Source organism: Phaseolus vulgaris, chromosome 5 (assembly GCF_051622355.1).
Source record: "Phaseolus vulgaris cultivar YP4 chromosome 5, ASM5162235v1, whole genome shotgun sequence".
Lineage (NCBI taxonomy): Eukaryota > Viridiplantae > Streptophyta > Magnoliopsida > Fabales > Fabaceae > Phaseolus > Phaseolus vulgaris.
In genome coordinates this window covers 41,995,507-42,012,759 of record NC_143502.1, presented here as the reverse complement: position 1 = coordinate 42,012,759, position 17,253 = coordinate 41,995,507, and the positions used below count along the sequence as shown (strand labels likewise).

At 33.5% G+C, this 17,253-nt stretch overlaps 2 protein-coding genes across 6 annotated transcripts; both read left to right on the top strand.

Annotated features, from left to right (window-relative positions):
* The first annotated feature begins 3,347 nt into the window (after window positions 1-3,347).
* On the top strand, window positions 3,348-9,692 carry LOC137835893 (LRR receptor-like serine/threonine-protein kinase IOS1). Of its 5 annotated transcripts, none has more exons than XM_068644636.2 (15): window positions 3,358-3,696; window positions 3,875-4,449; window positions 4,956-5,090; window positions 5,704-6,220; window positions 6,303-6,784; window positions 6,865-7,003; window positions 7,083-7,154; window positions 7,335-7,406; window positions 7,480-7,560; window positions 7,725-7,879; window positions 7,986-8,233; window positions 8,319-8,445; window positions 8,627-8,695; window positions 8,784-8,973; window positions 9,111-9,692. In XM_068644636.2, the coding sequence occupies exons 3-15, from the start codon at window positions 5,027-5,029 to the stop codon at window positions 9,520-9,522; spliced, it is 2,628 nt and encodes an 875-aa protein (XP_068500737.1). In that variant the 5' UTR covers window positions 3,358-3,696; window positions 3,875-4,449; window positions 4,956-5,026; the 3' UTR covers window positions 9,523-9,692. The 5 variants fall into 5 exon arrangements, with proteins under 5 accessions (XP_090158869.1, XP_068500737.1, XP_068500736.1 ...); XM_068644635.2 differs by having other exon boundaries at window positions 3,875-4,497; XM_068644634.2 differs by having other exon boundaries at window positions 3,866-4,497.
* Window positions 9,378-11,980, top strand: LOC137835898 (LRR receptor-like serine/threonine-protein kinase IOS1). The gene is made up of 4 exons (XM_068644638.2): window positions 9,378-9,518; window positions 10,211-10,484; window positions 10,591-11,131; window positions 11,214-11,980. The coding sequence occupies exons 2-4, from the start codon at window positions 10,415-10,417 to the stop codon at window positions 11,701-11,703; spliced, it is 1,101 nt and encodes a 366-aa protein (XP_068500739.1). The 5' UTR covers window positions 9,378-9,518; window positions 10,211-10,414; the 3' UTR covers window positions 11,704-11,980.
* The last annotated feature ends 5,273 nt before the right edge of the window (window positions 11,981-17,253 follow it).

Here is a 17,253-nt window from a genome sequence, read left to right as displayed (position 1 = left end):
TCAACAACAAGCCCCTATTTCTTATAGTTAGGTGGTTTTGAGTATGAGATGCAGTTATACTAGAAAACAGTGAAGAAAGGTGAGACAGTTCTCAATTTATAAGGCAATTAAAACAATGCATTTACATGACATCATTTTGTAGAAAAAGGATGTCAAAAAACAAAATAAAAAAAATAAACCCTAAACCCTAAATCTAAACCCCAAACCCTAAAAAGATAACAGAGGTAAAAGGTATGAAAAAAAATATTAAATTTGAATTCATCACTACAAGAAAATCATGAAATAGAAACCAATTTTTAGAGACCAAAATAATTAGTTGCAATAGTAACTAAATTAGAGATCATTTTGGAAACTAAAACAAAAATTGGTTTCTAAATTAGTTTATATTATTTTCTTGTTAAATAGTTTCTAAATTGGTCTCTACTTAGCAACTAAGGTTTTAGAGACTAAATTTAGAAACTAAATAATTGGTAGATAAAACTTTGGTTGCTAATTAGATACCAATTTAGAAACTATTTAACAATAATAGAAAATAATAAAAACTAATTTAGAAACCAATTTTTGTTTTAGTTTCTAAAATGGTCTCTAATTTAGTTACTATTGCAACTAATTATTTTGGTTTCTAAAAATTGGTTTTTATTTGATGATTTTCTTGTAGTGCATACTAATTAAGCTGATGATAATTATATATACATAAGATGATATTGTGTGCATATTTTATATTTTTTTTTTCAATTAAATTTAGAATTTTACTTCACTAATTCATATTGAGATATAATAAGAAATACAAAGTATAGTATTTTGATGAGAATCAAACTTACAGAAAGTCTTTTAACATGTAGAGATATACACTCAAAATAAGATTATTTTTTAAAGTGGAGTGTTAGATTACTTTGAAATATTTTCTTTGATTCAATTGAAGATTTGGTATTGAATTACTTCTAAATTCTTATATGCTTGTTTCTCTTATTCTAATTGTTGTCTTGATCTTTTGACTTGCATTTTCTCATTTTAGTTTGATTGTTGTTGGCATAATATATAAGTGATTGCAAACCTCACCTCATTGAGCCAGTTTTATGAGGTTGAGTTAGGATTAAAGCTCACTTCTTAATAATTGCAGTTGTGGTCTTTTTGGCAAGGTTAGGTGTGTAGTTGTTTGAAAGATGTTGTGTTGTATGGTTGTTTTAGTCTTTTGTTTATGAGTTGTATCACCCCTAAAATGATTCATTTGTATATATTGTTTTTTACTGATAAAAAAATTTATAATTAATTTAAGATTTAGTATGGAATTTTTTTGGTAGTATAAATTACAAGTAATAAAATTCTTTTAATTATATATAAATTTATAATATGGTTATTATAGTAAAGAAATCCTTTTCATATAATATATTACATATGGACGACCAAACATGTCAATTTATTATTGGTCTAAAAAATAGATCGAAAGACTGGCTTAATCAAACAAATGAAAATGTTAATCCATCCCATTTATTCAAGCATTTCCACTTAATAATTTGAAGCTATATTCTTAATATAATATTAACTTGTCCGATGGTCCATTAGGGAATAAAATTCCCAGTTTTTTTATTTGTATTTGAGAGTAAGTCAATATTGGTGATTAACAATTTAAAATGAAACACACACTGCACATTTTTATTTCAGATAACATTTAAATCATTATTTGATATTATAAGAATCATTAAGTATATCTCAATCACTTTAAAGTAATTTGTTATTCTCCAAAATTTCTGAATTATTCGTATGTTACACTGAAAACTAACAGTCATCCATAATAAGTATATTGTAATATTCATCCTTTTTTTCATGTTATATTTGTTGCACTTACTTTGTAATAGTCTAATACCTAAATCTCTTTTTTTTTTATTTAATTTAATTGAATTCAATATATCTTCTTTGTTGGAAAAAATGGATAATTTTCTCACTAAAACAGAACTCTAACAGAGTTACAGACAAATAATATTGAATAAACAGAGCAAAAAATAAAAGAAAAATGAGAAAAAAACACACTAGAAAATTGTTAACTAAGTTCAGCCAATTTAGCCTAATATTCGGACACAGCTGAAACAACCCACTTTTATTATTATGGGAGAAGATATTACAACTTGGGATCTCTAACACTGAAGGAGAAGATGTTAATTTATAACCCTCAAACTTCTTTCCCAAACAATGAACCCACATGTGAAACTTGGAATTAAGCCAAAATCAACACTTTTACCGTTAAGTTTCTATATTTAATGTTTGATTCTTATAATCTCAATACCATCCTATATTCACATACAATATACAAAAATGTATATAATATAAGTACATACATACCATGTGATCATCACCATCATACACACGCATACACATATGTCTCTATGTATCAAACCAATGGATGTCACCAAGTAACCATACCACCATTTGTAAGGGACTCATAAAAAAAAATGTTATTGAAGAAGCAAGGAACAAAGGAAAGGAATTTCAGTCGTTTGGGGCATGAAACACATGGTCCACAATCAGAAAAACATGCATTATTATTCTCATATTAGTCCTTTGGAGGAATTTCAGTCGTTTGGAGCATCATTAGGCATGAAACACATGGTCCACAATGAAGTCCATTTCCCATACCCCATCATTGCTTTCCAAAGGATAATTAATGTTTCTGGTGCCTGCATTAAATTTTCTTGAATTCATTAATTTTTTACTGATAAAAAAAAATGCTGGATTATGAAATTTAAACCTCCTATAATATCTACTTAGGTTGTGAAATTCCTATGCTCAGCTTATTTATACATATTTTAAAACAGATGATAGAAAAAATTTAAACAGAATCAAACTAATTTAAAAGAAATACTGAAAAATTTGATTAAAAAAACATCAAAACTAATACTTTAAAACTTTAAGACATCAACTATTAACCTGCCGTATTAGTATCAGGTGTTCAATTAAATAAATAATTAAAACGTTGTCATTTTGTTTACAAATTAACCTGTGTAATCTAATTTTATTATGAATTTGTTTTAGAAGAACTCAAACATTGTATTCTTAATTTATCACATTTATGGAGAATGACTGGCTTTAACAACTTTTTTATAAGGATTATTTTTAAGGAAAAAAAACGAAGAAAAGAGTGAAATAATGTCTTTGAATAAAACTAAAATTAGTTAATTATATTGAAATTAATTTTTTGAGAAGTAATATGTTTTTTTTAACAAAATTAGCTTATCAATTAATAAATTTTAGTATCATTTTCCACTTCAGCTTCTGCTGAAATGTCCAATCACGTGGTTCTGCTACTGCTAAACGGCACAAACCCTGGATGGAATCAGGTGTTAAATGGCTTTGGTACATTATAAGATTAATTAGGTCAATGCATGCTACCATTGACTGGAGCAGTGACAATTCCACAGAGTGACAGGCAATTTTTTCTCTTTCTGAGCTAATGAGTCCATAATAGTCAACATCTTGTATATGGGGCAAGCTGTTACAATATATTATGGTAAATAGCTTTGATGGACTTCTTCATAAGGTGAAGTTGGAGCAGCAGAAATTCAGATCATATCACTGCACTGCTACTTTCTTCCTTCTTCTTCATTTCCTGTTTATGAGTTACACACACATAAAAACATATGAAGCTTTAACAGTTATGGGGTTTCCTGTCACATATTTTCTTGAACACTTTCATGGATCCAGGTGATTTACTACTTAAGATGGTGTCTGAGGATGGTTTATATTTGATATGATCCATATTTTGTTTTCTGCTTTGTTTAAAGCATGCATGTATTAATTAGTCATCCCTCTTTCTTTCATCAATTTTCGTTTATAATATTTTATTTTTTCATGGTCTATTCATAATATTCAGATTATGCAGCGTTGCTGCAGTACAAATTGTGCAGCGTAGCTGCATAATGCAGCTATAAAAACAGTGTACATTCAATTCTGATTGCCAGCTACAAAGGAGCCTGTGATGTGTCGTCAGAAGTAGAACTTGATTTATAGTGAAGACAAGGATGAGGGTGTTGGTCTTTATATAGTTGCCGTAGGTTTTTTTGAGGAAGCCAAAGCAGAACTTTTTGATGCTAAGTAGAAGGGGTGCATGTCTTGGTTCTGGTTTGATGCAGGTTTTTGCTGGTCTTTTGCAGAAACTCTCATAGAACTTCTGTTGAGGGTTTCCATGTTCTTGAGGGGTGGTTTGTGAAGCTTGTATCTGCTGAATACTCTGCTCTAATCTGCTGCATAATTATGCAGAAAAATAAGCACTCATAAGCATTGATCCCTGGTTGTTATGTTCTTGATTGGGGTCGTTGATGAATCAAGGGTGCATGGGGGCAAGTTTATCCTTGAAAGAGGAATGCTCGGGTAGGGAGCCTCTCATTGCTGTTGAAGGCACCACACATTTTCAGCCTATGTGATGCAGAATCGTTACAAAGGTTTTTTAGCGGCTAGGTGAACTGGTTTTTTGGATGCTGCTGTTCTGCATTCTCTTATCTTCTGGTGCAGTTTTTCTGCATAATGATGCTGTATCCCTTTGTATCAGTTTCTGTTTTATGCTGCTCTGACATCCTTTGTTTTGTTAGGTGTTTTTTTATAAGGGATGAGACACCTCTAAATATTTCTCTTAATTTATTTTTATATTTTATTGGAAAAAAGATATTTAATTTAAATGATTTAACTCAGATGTGTCAGAAAAAATCATTTATGAAGTATGAATATTTTTAAAATTTTAGGTGTTTATTTAAATGATAATAAAAGTTAAGATGAATTATAAGAAAATGTTTGTTATTGGTCTCTTTTGTATATATTCCTCGAAGTGATGCTGCTCAATCATTGCAGTTTTTGTGATAATATTCAGCCTTTTATGCTAGCTGTTTTTAAAAAAATTAAATTACAGATTTAATTTGAATTTAGGTTGATTGATGGGTGAATTAAGTAGTATTATTTGTATGATGCAGATTGCAGAGTTAAACACGGAAACAGAAATTAAACCTAAAATGTGTTTGTAATTACCTCCAAACCTAAGTCAATGTGGATGACTTTCTACGTTGCCTTTTTAGCTGTTCTACTTATTCCAGCTCATGCTCAACCAGGTTCGTCGAAACACCAACTATTTATTTTCTCGAACAACTTCATTATATAAATTATATTTGCTGTGCTAAAATAATTATTACTTGATATGATAAGAATCATTACGTATATCTCAATCACTTTAAAGTAACCATACCACATAAGGGACTCAAATATAAAGAAAAATGTTATTGAAAGACCAGTAAAGAGAAAGAATTTGAGTCAGTACGCGTAGAGAGAAAGTGTCAGAAAGTGGAGTGACTACCAAATTTAAGGATCATGAAAGAGAAAAAGGAGTATTGGATGAACATTTTGTATTGAATTCTCTCCCTATTTGTTTTTCTTGTCTTCTTCTAAATTCGGTTAGTAAGTGTGGGTTGACTCTCACGGAGTTGTGACCTCTTTTCTATCTTTGTACCCTTTTTCTGAAATTGAATAATACACACAGCAAATCGATCTAGTTTTCGTTTTGCAGTTTTAAATTGTTTCCTCTGGCCATTAGGGTTATCATGTGCACATTACTTAAGTAAGCTCATGTTGGTTTAGTGACCTTTTATCCCTTCAAGCAAAGAAAGATTTCACTCTCTCTCTTTTTCTAGAAACTTTAACAGTAATATATGCAATTTTATGTTTTAGGATTCATCAGCATAGATTGCGGAGCTGAAGCAGGTTTCAACTATACTGAACCATACATAAATTATGTCTCGGATGAAAATTTCATAAATACTGGTGTGAGAGAGACAATAGCAACATACACTCAACAACAATATATGTGGAGGCTGAGAAGCTTCCCGGAAGGAAAGAGGAACTGCTACAAAATAAGCATCACAAGAGGCTCTAAGTATCTCATCCGCACTACTTTTCTGTACGGAAATTATGATGGCCGAAATATGTTACCAATGTTTGATCTTCTTCTGGGAACTAACCTGTGGGATACAGTCACTATAAAAAATGCATTCATGGACCAATCCAATGAGATTATACATGTACCTTCACTGGATTTCATACAAATCTGTCTGGTTAACACAGGAAATGGTACACCATTTATAACAGCCATTGAATTGAGGACTTTGAAGAATGATACATACGTCACTGAATCGATATCACTGGAACTTTATAATCGATTCGATTTGGGTTCTAACAGGGGTTACAGGTGAAATCATAGTTATGGATTAAATCTGTTGCCTTATAAGATTGATTGATTCATTATTGGATTTATTCTGATTTTCTCACAGGTACCGGCCTGATGTTTATGATCGTTTCTGGTATGTCTGGGACAAAAAAGATTGGACTAAGTTAAGTGCTTCCATTCCAGATGATTCTTTGAAAGAGAATGATTACAAACCGGGAGCAACCATCATGAGCACCGCAGTTACACCAGCAAATGACAGTGCTCCGTTAGTAATAAGCTGGGAGGCAGAAGATGAAACTGAGGAATTCTATATGTACATGCACTTCACGGAGATCCAGGTGTTAACCACGAATCAGACAAGACAATTCAACATCAGGAGGAACGGTGAATCAGGGTGGTGGTTTCAAAATTTCTCTCCACTGTACCACAATGTCACTACTCTATATACCCCGTCAGCCATCAGCGGCAAAGTAATTACATATTCACTGGAGAGGACCAAAAATTCTACCCTGCCTCCCATCATCAATGCCATTGAAATTTACAAAGTAAAACAATTCCATCAATCTAATACATTCCAAGGAGATGGTAAGCCACAAAACTATCGTACTTTATATCCATTTCTTCTGCATTTTACAATTGTTTTCTATGATTTGAAACATATATAGTCGATGCGATTACAAGCATCAAGTCAGTTTATGGGCTGACAAGAGATTGGGAAGGTGATCCATGCGCCCCTGCAGCCTACTTGTGGGATGGTTTGAACTGTACCTATGGCGACAATGAGGTCCCAAGAATCACATCTTTGTAAGTCTTCTTGCCCATATTGCTTTATAAAACTCAGATGATATTGTATATAAATATAACTATTCATTGAGTAAAACAGGAATTTAGGATCAAGTGGATTGTCAGGAAAGATAAACCCTTCAATCTCAAAACTCACCATGTTGGAGAATCTGTGAGTTTTTTTTGTTTTTCTTTTATTTCACCCGCTCCAAAAATAGACGAGACCAGAAAAAACTGTGTTATATCTTTTTATAATTATGCCATGCACTTATCTGTAAGATATTCTTTTGACTTTCGGCACATGTGTCAAGATTTAAACATACTTACTATAGCCAAACTATTTGTTTTCTAGGGATTTATCTAACAATAACTTAAGTGGTGAAATTCCTGATTTTCTGATTCAGTTGCAACACTTGAAGATCTTGTAAGTTACTTCATTTACTGGAACACCATATATTATCCTCTGAATCAGATAATAGAAACGATATTTTTTTTAGAAACTTGGAGAAGAATGACCTCTCCGGTTCAATTCCCTCTTCACTTATTGCAAAATCACACAAAGGTTCTCTCTCACTAAGGTATGAATATAACTAAAAGGTCTCAAATTCATAATATGGTTACTTATGATGCTGATGATTATTAATTACTTATATTTAAGGCATTTGAGATTCATTTAAATTATGTATTATTTGTAAGTTTTACTGAGAATTGAAACATATTTTTCCTGTGATTTCCATGCTAGTGTGGGTCAAAATCCAAATCTATGTGAATCTAGTCAATGCAACGAGACGAAAAAGAAAAACATTGTTACACCCATAGTAGTATCAATTAGTGGGGTTTTAATTCTTCTAATAGCCGTTGGAATACTGTGGATCTGTAAAAGAAAAAAATCAAAAGGTAATGCTGAAGTAATTACGGCAAGTTCTTATTTTCTATTAACATTTTACCATAAAGTTATTTTTAACCTATGCATTTTCAAAATATTTTTTTGAAAAATTTACAGATTCGGTGGCGGTAAATCATCAGAATAAGATTTCACAGCTATCCACAGAAAAGGATGATTCGTTCCTGCAACACAAAAGTCAAATGTATTCATACATTGATGTCCTTCAAATCACTAACAATTTCAATAGAATTATTGGTAAAGGAGGATTTGGAACAGTTTATCTGGGCTTTATCGATGAGACTCCAGTTGCAGTGAAAATGCTTTCCCCATCAGCAGTTCATGGTTATCAACAATTTCAGGCAGAGGTAAGTTATTAATCAATTTACTCTAGGTTTCTGAGCTTAGTACCAAACCTATATGGTTTAACATGGTTGTGATTTTGATTTTCAGGTTAAACTTCTAATCAGAGTTCATCACAAAAATTTGACATCCCTTATTGGTTACTGTAACGAAGGAACCAACAAGGGTCTCATATATGAGTACATGGCTAAAGGGAACTTACGAGAACATCTCTCAGGTTGGTTCCAAATAACACTATTTTTTTGTTAAAAATTTGTGAAATCAATTTCCAAGTTTGATTCATTTCTGAAACTCTTTATATGGAATTTGTAATATTGGAGAACTGTATGAGTCGTATGACTAATTTGTACTGAACAAAAACAAACATGTACAGAAAGTTACAGAAGTTGTTCCTGTAGGTAAATACAACGAATCACCATTCTTGAGCTGGAAGGAAAGACTTCGTGTAGCAGTGGATGCAGCCCTAGGTCAGAAAGTAAAATTCAAATTATGAATTTTTGTTAACTCTCTTTTACCTTCTTAACACGTTTGCCGTATTTATAAATCTAATATCAGGGTTGGAATATCTGCAAAATGGTTGCAAGCCTCCTATAATCCACAGAGATGTAAAATCTGCAAACATCTTGTTGGATGAACACTTCCAAGCAAAATTATCTGATTTCGGTCTATCCAAAGTTGTCGCAGATGATGGGGCATCTCATGTGTCAACTATTGTCGCTGGTACTTTTGGTTATCTGGACCCTTAGTAAGTACTTTAATTATTGCCCTTTTTTTCATTTTCTAGAAAAATATAGTGAGAATTTCCACGTGAAGATTTGAGTTATCGATCATTACAAAATCCGCAGAGAGTACATAATTAGGGTTTCATGACTTCTCCTGCAGCTACCACTCTTCCAATCGATTGACACAGAAAAGTGATGTTTATAGCTTTGGAGTTGTTCTTTTAGAAATAATCACAAATGAATCAGTAACGGGAAGGAATGAAGAAAGTGTTCACATAAGTGAACGAGTTAGCTCCAAAATACCAACAGGGGATATCAGGGCCATAGTTGACTCAAGGTTAGAAGGAAATTTTGACATTAACTCCGCATGGAAAGCCCTAGAAATAGCAATGGCTTGTGTTTCTCCAAATCCAAAGGAAAGGCCAATGATGAGTGTGGTGGTGATTGAACTACAAGAGAGTCTGGCCACGGAATTAGCAAGAACAGAGCATAATAATGGTGGTGATCCTATGTATTCAGTTGCCGCAATGAGCGAGGATTTAGAATCCGAATTCATGTCCTTGGCTAGGTAAAAGCTTACTCAAGATGAGAATAATTGAACAACCTTGTAACAAGGAAAAGTGATTTTTGGTCAAGAATATGGTCTAGGTGCTTTACTTTTATCAGTTTTCTGAATATGTGTTGTTTAGGAGTGGTGATACCAGTAATAAAAGTTAAGAAATCTTACAACTTCTTCGCCTTCTCTTATAATATTTGCTTTTCCTTAAACACTATAAAAGAAACACCTTTTTATATATATGATTACTTCAATATATTATTTTTTAAGTCAATTTGATGATTCACTTTCCAACAGAATTATCTCTATAAAAAATATAAAAAAATTCTTCAAAATATAAAAAAGTCAAAATAAAATATTATAAAATTTAAAAAGAGACTGACAGACTTGCTTGCTAGTTACTCACCTGATTTAGACAAGCCAACGGTGAAATAAATAGGTACAGAATGTCAAGACTGACTTGCTTGTATAGTATTCTTACTCCATCATAACAATTTGAATCCGTATCCTATTATTCTAAAAACAAAAACTAATTTTTTTAAAATTAATTTTTATTTAAAAATCCAGATACACTTAAAAAATTAAAATTTCATTATGAAAATATAAATCTAAATATAAAAGTACATTTTGAAAACATGATCATGATGGTGTTCAACATAGAATCATTGATGATGTTCATGTTTTGACTTTGATTCATGGAGAAGAGACTAAACCCAGTTGACTCGGTAGATGCAGTTGAACTCCTGCTGGGGACAACATTAACTTCTGTCATAACTACTTCACATACCAACTGTCACACAGTATTGACGGAGTCACCTTTCGTAATACAAGTCAAAACAGCAACAAGCCAAGCTCATATATATGTATCATAGTCTACTTCAAAGCCAGAAAACAGAAGCTGATAAAAAATGAGAATGTCATCGACTTTCGTAGGAGCTCTACTTCTTGTCATTCTGATTCAAGCTAAGGGCCAACCAGGTTTGTTATCAAATTAAAACATGAATTTTCATTAGACCATTATCCTTTTATAAAAGTTTAGCTCAAGTCTCAAGTGCCATGCATATTTTGCATGTTTATGTTATAGGATTCATCAGCATAGATTGCGGAGGTGAAGCAGGTGCGAACTATACTGAGCCGTCATTACACATCAATTATGTTTCTGATGAAAATTTCATAAAGACTGGTGTGAGAGGGACAATAGCATCTGAAGAGATCAGCACACACACTCAACAACAACTGTGGAGGCTGAGAAGCTTCCCAAAAGGAAAAACGAACTGCTACAAAATAAACATCACAAGAGGCTCTAATTATCTCATCCGCACTGTTTTTCTGTATGGAAATTATGATGGCCGCAATATGTCACCACAGTTTGATCTTCATCTGGGAGCTAACCTGTGGGATACAGTCACTATAAGAAATGCATCCATTACCCAATCCAATGAGATCATACATGTACCTTTACTTGATTTTATACAAATCTGTCTGGTTAACACAGGAAATGGTACACCGTTTATAACAGCCATAGAATTGAGGACTTTGACAAATGATACATACGTCGCTAAATCAGGATCACTGGAACTTTATAATTACCTGCGATGCGATTTGGGTTCTAACAGGGGTTACAGGTGAAATCATAGTTATGGATTAAATCTTTTTGTGCATTAAAAGATTGATTGATTGTGTTGTAATTTTCTGATTTTCTTACAGGTACCGGGCAGATGATTATGATCGTTTCTGGTTTACCTGTGACTTCAAAGAAGTTTGGACACAGCTAAGTGCTTCGATTTCAAATGATTCTTTTTTTGATAACGATTACTATCCGGGAGCTACCATCATGAGCACCGCAGTTACACCAGCAAATGATAATGCTCCGTTGGTAATAAGGTGGGAGCCAGAAGATGAAACTGATGAATTCTATGTGTACATGCACTTCATGGAGCTTCAATGGTTAACCGAGAATCAGACAAGACAATTCAACATCACCAGGAACGGTGAATTATGGCTTCCAAATTATTCTCCACAGTACAGGGCCGTCAACACTGTATATGACTTGTCAGGCATCAGCGGTAAAGAAATTAAATTCACCCTGGAGAGGACCGAAAATTCAACCTTACCTCCCATCATCAATGCAATTGAAATTTACAAAGTAAAACAATTCAATCAATCTGATACCTTCCAAGGAGATGGGTTGCCATGAATCTGAATACAGAATCTCTTCCCCAGGCCAGATAAACGGTTGTTTGAAGATGAAGATTGTTAGGATTGATTGGTGAGCGAAATGGAGTGTGCAAACAGAAGAAAAATAAATAAATAATCAGGAGTGAATTTCAATGTATAATTATTTACCTTGTTTTTACTGGTGTTCTTATTTGAATGAATGCAGTTTCATATTCTAAAAGATATATCGTTTGTAACTTGGTCTTTGTAAGAGTTATTTCGTATAAAAAAAAAGTTACAAAATATTCGAGGCAATATTTTGTTTTGTATATAAATTTCCTACTGAATCAAAAATGGATCCACAGGTATATTTAGATTCACTAACTTCAGACCAACCAATTGGAAATCTACAAGTTTTCTGCTAAATTATAGTTTTTTCATGGTAGTCGATTGTACCCAATGAAAAGAATTATTGGGATTAAGTCTAGTCATCTCACAAAATCAGAGTGAGTTAGATAAATTCTACACAACTCTAGGGTTATCAAAGCTTAATTTTTCTATTTGAAAATGTTCCTCCTGGGTTGGTAGTTTTCTTCCGCTGCTGTTTTTCTCCTTTGAGGTTCAAAGTTTGAAGTTGGGTAGTCTTGCATACATGGAAAAGGCATGAATGGAAAAATGGTATTTGGTTTTGTTTTAATGGTTGCACAAGCATCTTCCGCATCATGAAAAACTTTTTGAAGAATGCATTCCCAAAGGTAGTTTATAAAAATAAAATTATTTTCCAGATTAGTGTATCCGAAAGTTTATTCTTTTTAATTTTAGAAAGCACATTCGAAAACAGTTATATCACTGTTGTGGATTATGTTTTGGTCAGACAATTGGATTGTCTCAGAAGAATTGAAGAGCACTTCTCCAAGGCTATATTCTTTATCTGTTAATAAGGAGGCAGTTTTATGTGATTGTGGATTGTGGGAAAACGGGACGTGGAAGTGGAACTTAAGGTGGAGAAGGGGTCTGTTCGTTTGGGAAGAGGAGCAAGAAAGTCAACTTTTAGAGTTGATCTCTAATAAGACACTAGAGACAGAAACAGTGGATAGTTGGGTTTGGAAGGATAGCGATTCAACTGTGTTTTCAGTTAAGTCCGCTTATGGGTTTTTAAGGGGAGAAGGTAGTGAGGAAGACTTAAGAAGGTATAAATTTTTTTGGAAAATTAAGGCGCTCCCCTCAGCTCAAGTCACAGCTTGGAGAGTGATTGAAAACAAGGTTGCTTGTAGGGTTAATCTAGAGAGAAGAGGAATCGAGATCGAGAGTAATTTGTGTTGCTTGTGTAGGAGGTCAGAGGAGACAACAAATCATTTGTTTTGCGAATGCAGAGTTGCTTGGCTAATTTGGAATCTCTGTTATAACTGGTTAGGAATAAGATCAGTGGATTGTATGGATCCGGGTCTCATTTTGAACATTTTAAGATTCTGGATGCACCTATTTCAGTTAATCTTATTATGGGAAACCTGTGGATTGCGTTGGTTAGTGAGATATGGAGGCACAGGAATAATTGTTTATTTAAAGGTGGAGTGGTTGATCACACTGAAATTTTCTCTCTAACACAGATTAAGGTTTGGTCATGGATCTCATCAAAGATACCGTCAGCTAATTTCTCATTCTCTGATTGGTGTCTTGAACCCTTGGTATGTATGTATTCTGTTTAGTTTTTATGTAAAAGGTTGTTTCTTGGGTTTCTTTTATTATTGATTGAGATAGGAAAGAGAGTAGGAGGTCTTTTGGTTGATATGTAGATGGAAAGGTAACATTTTCTGAAGCCATTTTTCTAATGTTATTCCAGAAAGTGTATTTTTGGAACCATTATTTTAGGTTATGTATAGATATATCTGGAGTCCTTGTGACCAAGGCCAAGCAGCTAAACTATAGTTGTCATGGATCCTACCAAACTCAAATGCCCTTCTAGAACTCCAACTGCATGAAACATCACAATAATAAAGTTCATTTTCAAATGCTAGAAATCCAAGATGACATAATAGCCAGAGAGGTTCCTTATAAATGCAGAATACAGGAAGATGGAATAGAAATGTTGAATCTAAGAACACAACTCATTGAGGATCTGCTTTATTCCATTCGATAACACTGTCATGATATCTATTACAGAACATATCTTTCGAGAATGAACATTCTAGAACACTAATCATGCACCCTTAGTTCTGGAAATCAAAATTCCACAGCCTTCCAGAACAACCAATCCGGGGAAACCTTTGAAAACGCATTCCAAATAAAATTATAGTTCAAGAGTATTTTAATCTTTTTGATTATGAGGTGCAGGAAGTAAAAGCCTAAAATTTTGTATTAACGTTTGGGCTTGCACTTGCCGTTCGAGTGGCCCTGCAGTAGAGAAGATCAGAAAAAGTAAAATACTCATTGAGAAGTAACTACTTAATTAATTAATGACTTTCAACTAACCTCACCTTTGAAAAAATCCAACTAGTTAAAGCATGTTTGTATTTAGATAATAGTTTTCTCTCATTTTTTTTTTATTTTCTTCTCATACTTTCATATAATTTCATAAAGAAATAAACATGGGGTGTGAAAGAAGCTGGAAAAAGGCGAGGTAATCGTGAGGGTGCAGAACAAAAACAGGGGTGCTCTTTATGCAGCATTGGCATGGCAGCAGCATTGGTTTCTTATCTGCAGAAGGAGGTCACAGGCAACTTAATAATATGAGAGTTTTTTATTATGTTTTGGTTGGTTGCTGGAGGATTATGGCAAGTAAATGTGGGAGAATATTAGAAAGCTGAGGGTTGAGATAGGAGGTGTGTAAGAAGCTGGAAGAAAGTGAGGTTCCTGTGAGAGTGCAGAACAAAAACAGGGGTGCACATTATGCAGCAGTGTCAGGTTTCTACGGAGTTTTGGAGAATGAATGATGAAGGAAGTTGCTTAATTATGCATTGGTGTGGCTGCAGTCAAGTTCTGCATAATTATGCAGTGTGGCAGTAGTTTAGGCCCATCCATGACAGCAGGGTAGAGGTTTGGGTTTGCTTTGTAAGGTTGTGTAAGGGGTTCGGTTAAGTTGTGGTGCATAGATGCTGCTACTTATACTCTAATGTTGGTTAGGAAGCCTAAGCTTACGCAATTTGTCATGCTATAGGTGTTAGTTTAAACTTTTTTGGACCCATAAGCTAGTTGGTAGGGTTTTGGAATTTGTAAAAGGATTGAGACATCCCTGAAGTGGCTGATGAATGTCTAATTTCCGTAATATTTCATATTAAAATATAAACATTTATGAGTATTAATTGCTAATTTACATATAAAATAATTTCTCAATTTATGAATTTATACATTTTTACATTTTTTTATGATCTTTAATTGAATAAGAGCATTTTATTGTCAAATTTAGTGTTAATTGCAAGTTTATAGGGAGAATAGAGATTTGGACTAAAGAAGAATGATATATACTAAAAGGAGAAAGCTGGAAGGCATAGAACGCACAAAAGAGAGAAAAAAAGTCCAACTCAGCAACAAGAATGCGTCAGATTAATTGGGCTAATTTTATGTTTTTATGAACAAGCCCAAAGCGCAACATAGGAAGTCACTTAACCCTAGCAAAATAGGAGGCTATAGGCAAAATCCTAGTGTGCCAGATTGAGAGGAAAACACCATTTAGTGAATTGTAACCAATTGAGAGAATGGAAGGTGTGAGAAGTATGCATGGCTAAGTCTACCCTTTGGGATTGAGAGTAATCTGTTTAAAATCTTATGTATTGAGGTAATATTTAATTATGATATAATATTCTATTCTTGATTGATTATTGGTATTGTTGTTTTGCTTCTAAATATTTGTGACAAAGATTGAAGAGACGCTCTTATCCAACCTACCCACCTCTCACAAAAGCCAAGCTTTTGAAGCATATAGTAAATAAATTTCCAGCTAACTGAGTCATAGACCTTCTCATAATCAACCTTGAAAAATATGCAGCTCCTATTTTTCCTCTTCACTTCTTCCAAGACTTCGTTAGCCACCAAAACACTATCCATTAAACTCCTTCCTACCAAAAAAGCTGATTGCCTGACATCTATGACTTTGTGTAGCACCTTCTTCAACCTCAAGGACATGATTTTAGCAACTATTTTGTACAAGCAACCCACCAAGGAAATCTGTCTAAAGTCATTCAAAACCTAGGGGTTTTCCACTTTAGGGACAAAAGATATAAAAGATGCGTCCATCCCCCTAGGCCAACTCCCACTCTCCTCAAAGTCGTACACCTCTGTTATGATATCTGACTGGATTTCTTCCCAACAAAATTTTATAAACCCAAAATTGAATCCATCGAAGCCCAGACTCTTCGAACTCTCACAACTCCACACTACACTCTTTATTTCCTCCTCTGTAATTTTTCCTATCAACCCCTGATTATCTTCATCTGTGATGCAGGTGAACTCAGCGTTATCGAGCCTGACCTGTTGCCTAGCCCCTCCACTAAACCACTATTTAAAGAACTCTTTAATCTTTTCCTTTACCACCTCTTGCATTTCCTGCCTTTGAGTATTCCTTCTTTGTTCTGTCAAAAACAATCTCCTTTCCTCCCTCTCATCCTCCTCATGGCCGCTCTCATCATCCCTCACATCCAATTCTTGGATCCTCCTCTGAATATCTTCCCCCTCCTTATTTATATCCCGAAAATCCTGTTCCACACCTTTAGATCCGCTTTCAGCATCTTCAGCTTCTCTTTGAAAACAAAGATCCCCCTACCTTGTATTACTTAATTAAGATAAAAAGAGATATCATTATCAATTTCTTCAAGTATAATACTGAATTAATAAATATTATAAATAATATGACAGTTAAAATCAATATGAGAAGATACAAATTTATAAAAAAATAAAGAAAGAAAAGAAATCAAATAAAAATATAAAAACTCGCTAATAAAAATCTTGCCAAATGTAACCTTTTTTCTCAATGAAGAATAAATAAAATTGAATGAGATATTTTATAGTTGTCTTAACCCTTATACAATAACCAAACCCAACAAAAACCAATTCATAGAGACCCTTGGTTCCTTCATTACTGTAACCAACAAGGGATGTCAAATTTTTGTGATGAACTCTCATAAGAAGTTTAACCTGTAAATCAAAGTCTCAACAATTTTTTAACCTTGTATATCTATTGCTGAGCTCAGGAACTTAGTGTAATGTGATTAAAAATCCAACCTCTGCTTGAAATTGTTGATAACCATGAACAGAAGATGAGGAAAGCATTTTGACTGCAACTGGAGTGTCTTGGATATAACCCAGATAAACTGTTCCAAATCCTCCTTTACCAACAATTGTAGTGAAATTGTTGGTGATTTTAACGATATCAGAGTATGAATAAATTTGTTTTTGGAATTGCAGTGATGAATCATTTGGTTCAGTGTATTGAGGTGATATGGCACTTTGATCCTTTTTTAACATCAAAGCTGTTGAATGTCATATACAAGTTTTTTAAAAACTAACAGGATACGTTTTGAATTCGATTGGAAAATTATCAACAAAAATTACGAATCTTAATAACTGCAGCATCACCTTTAGCTTTTCTTCTTTTAGC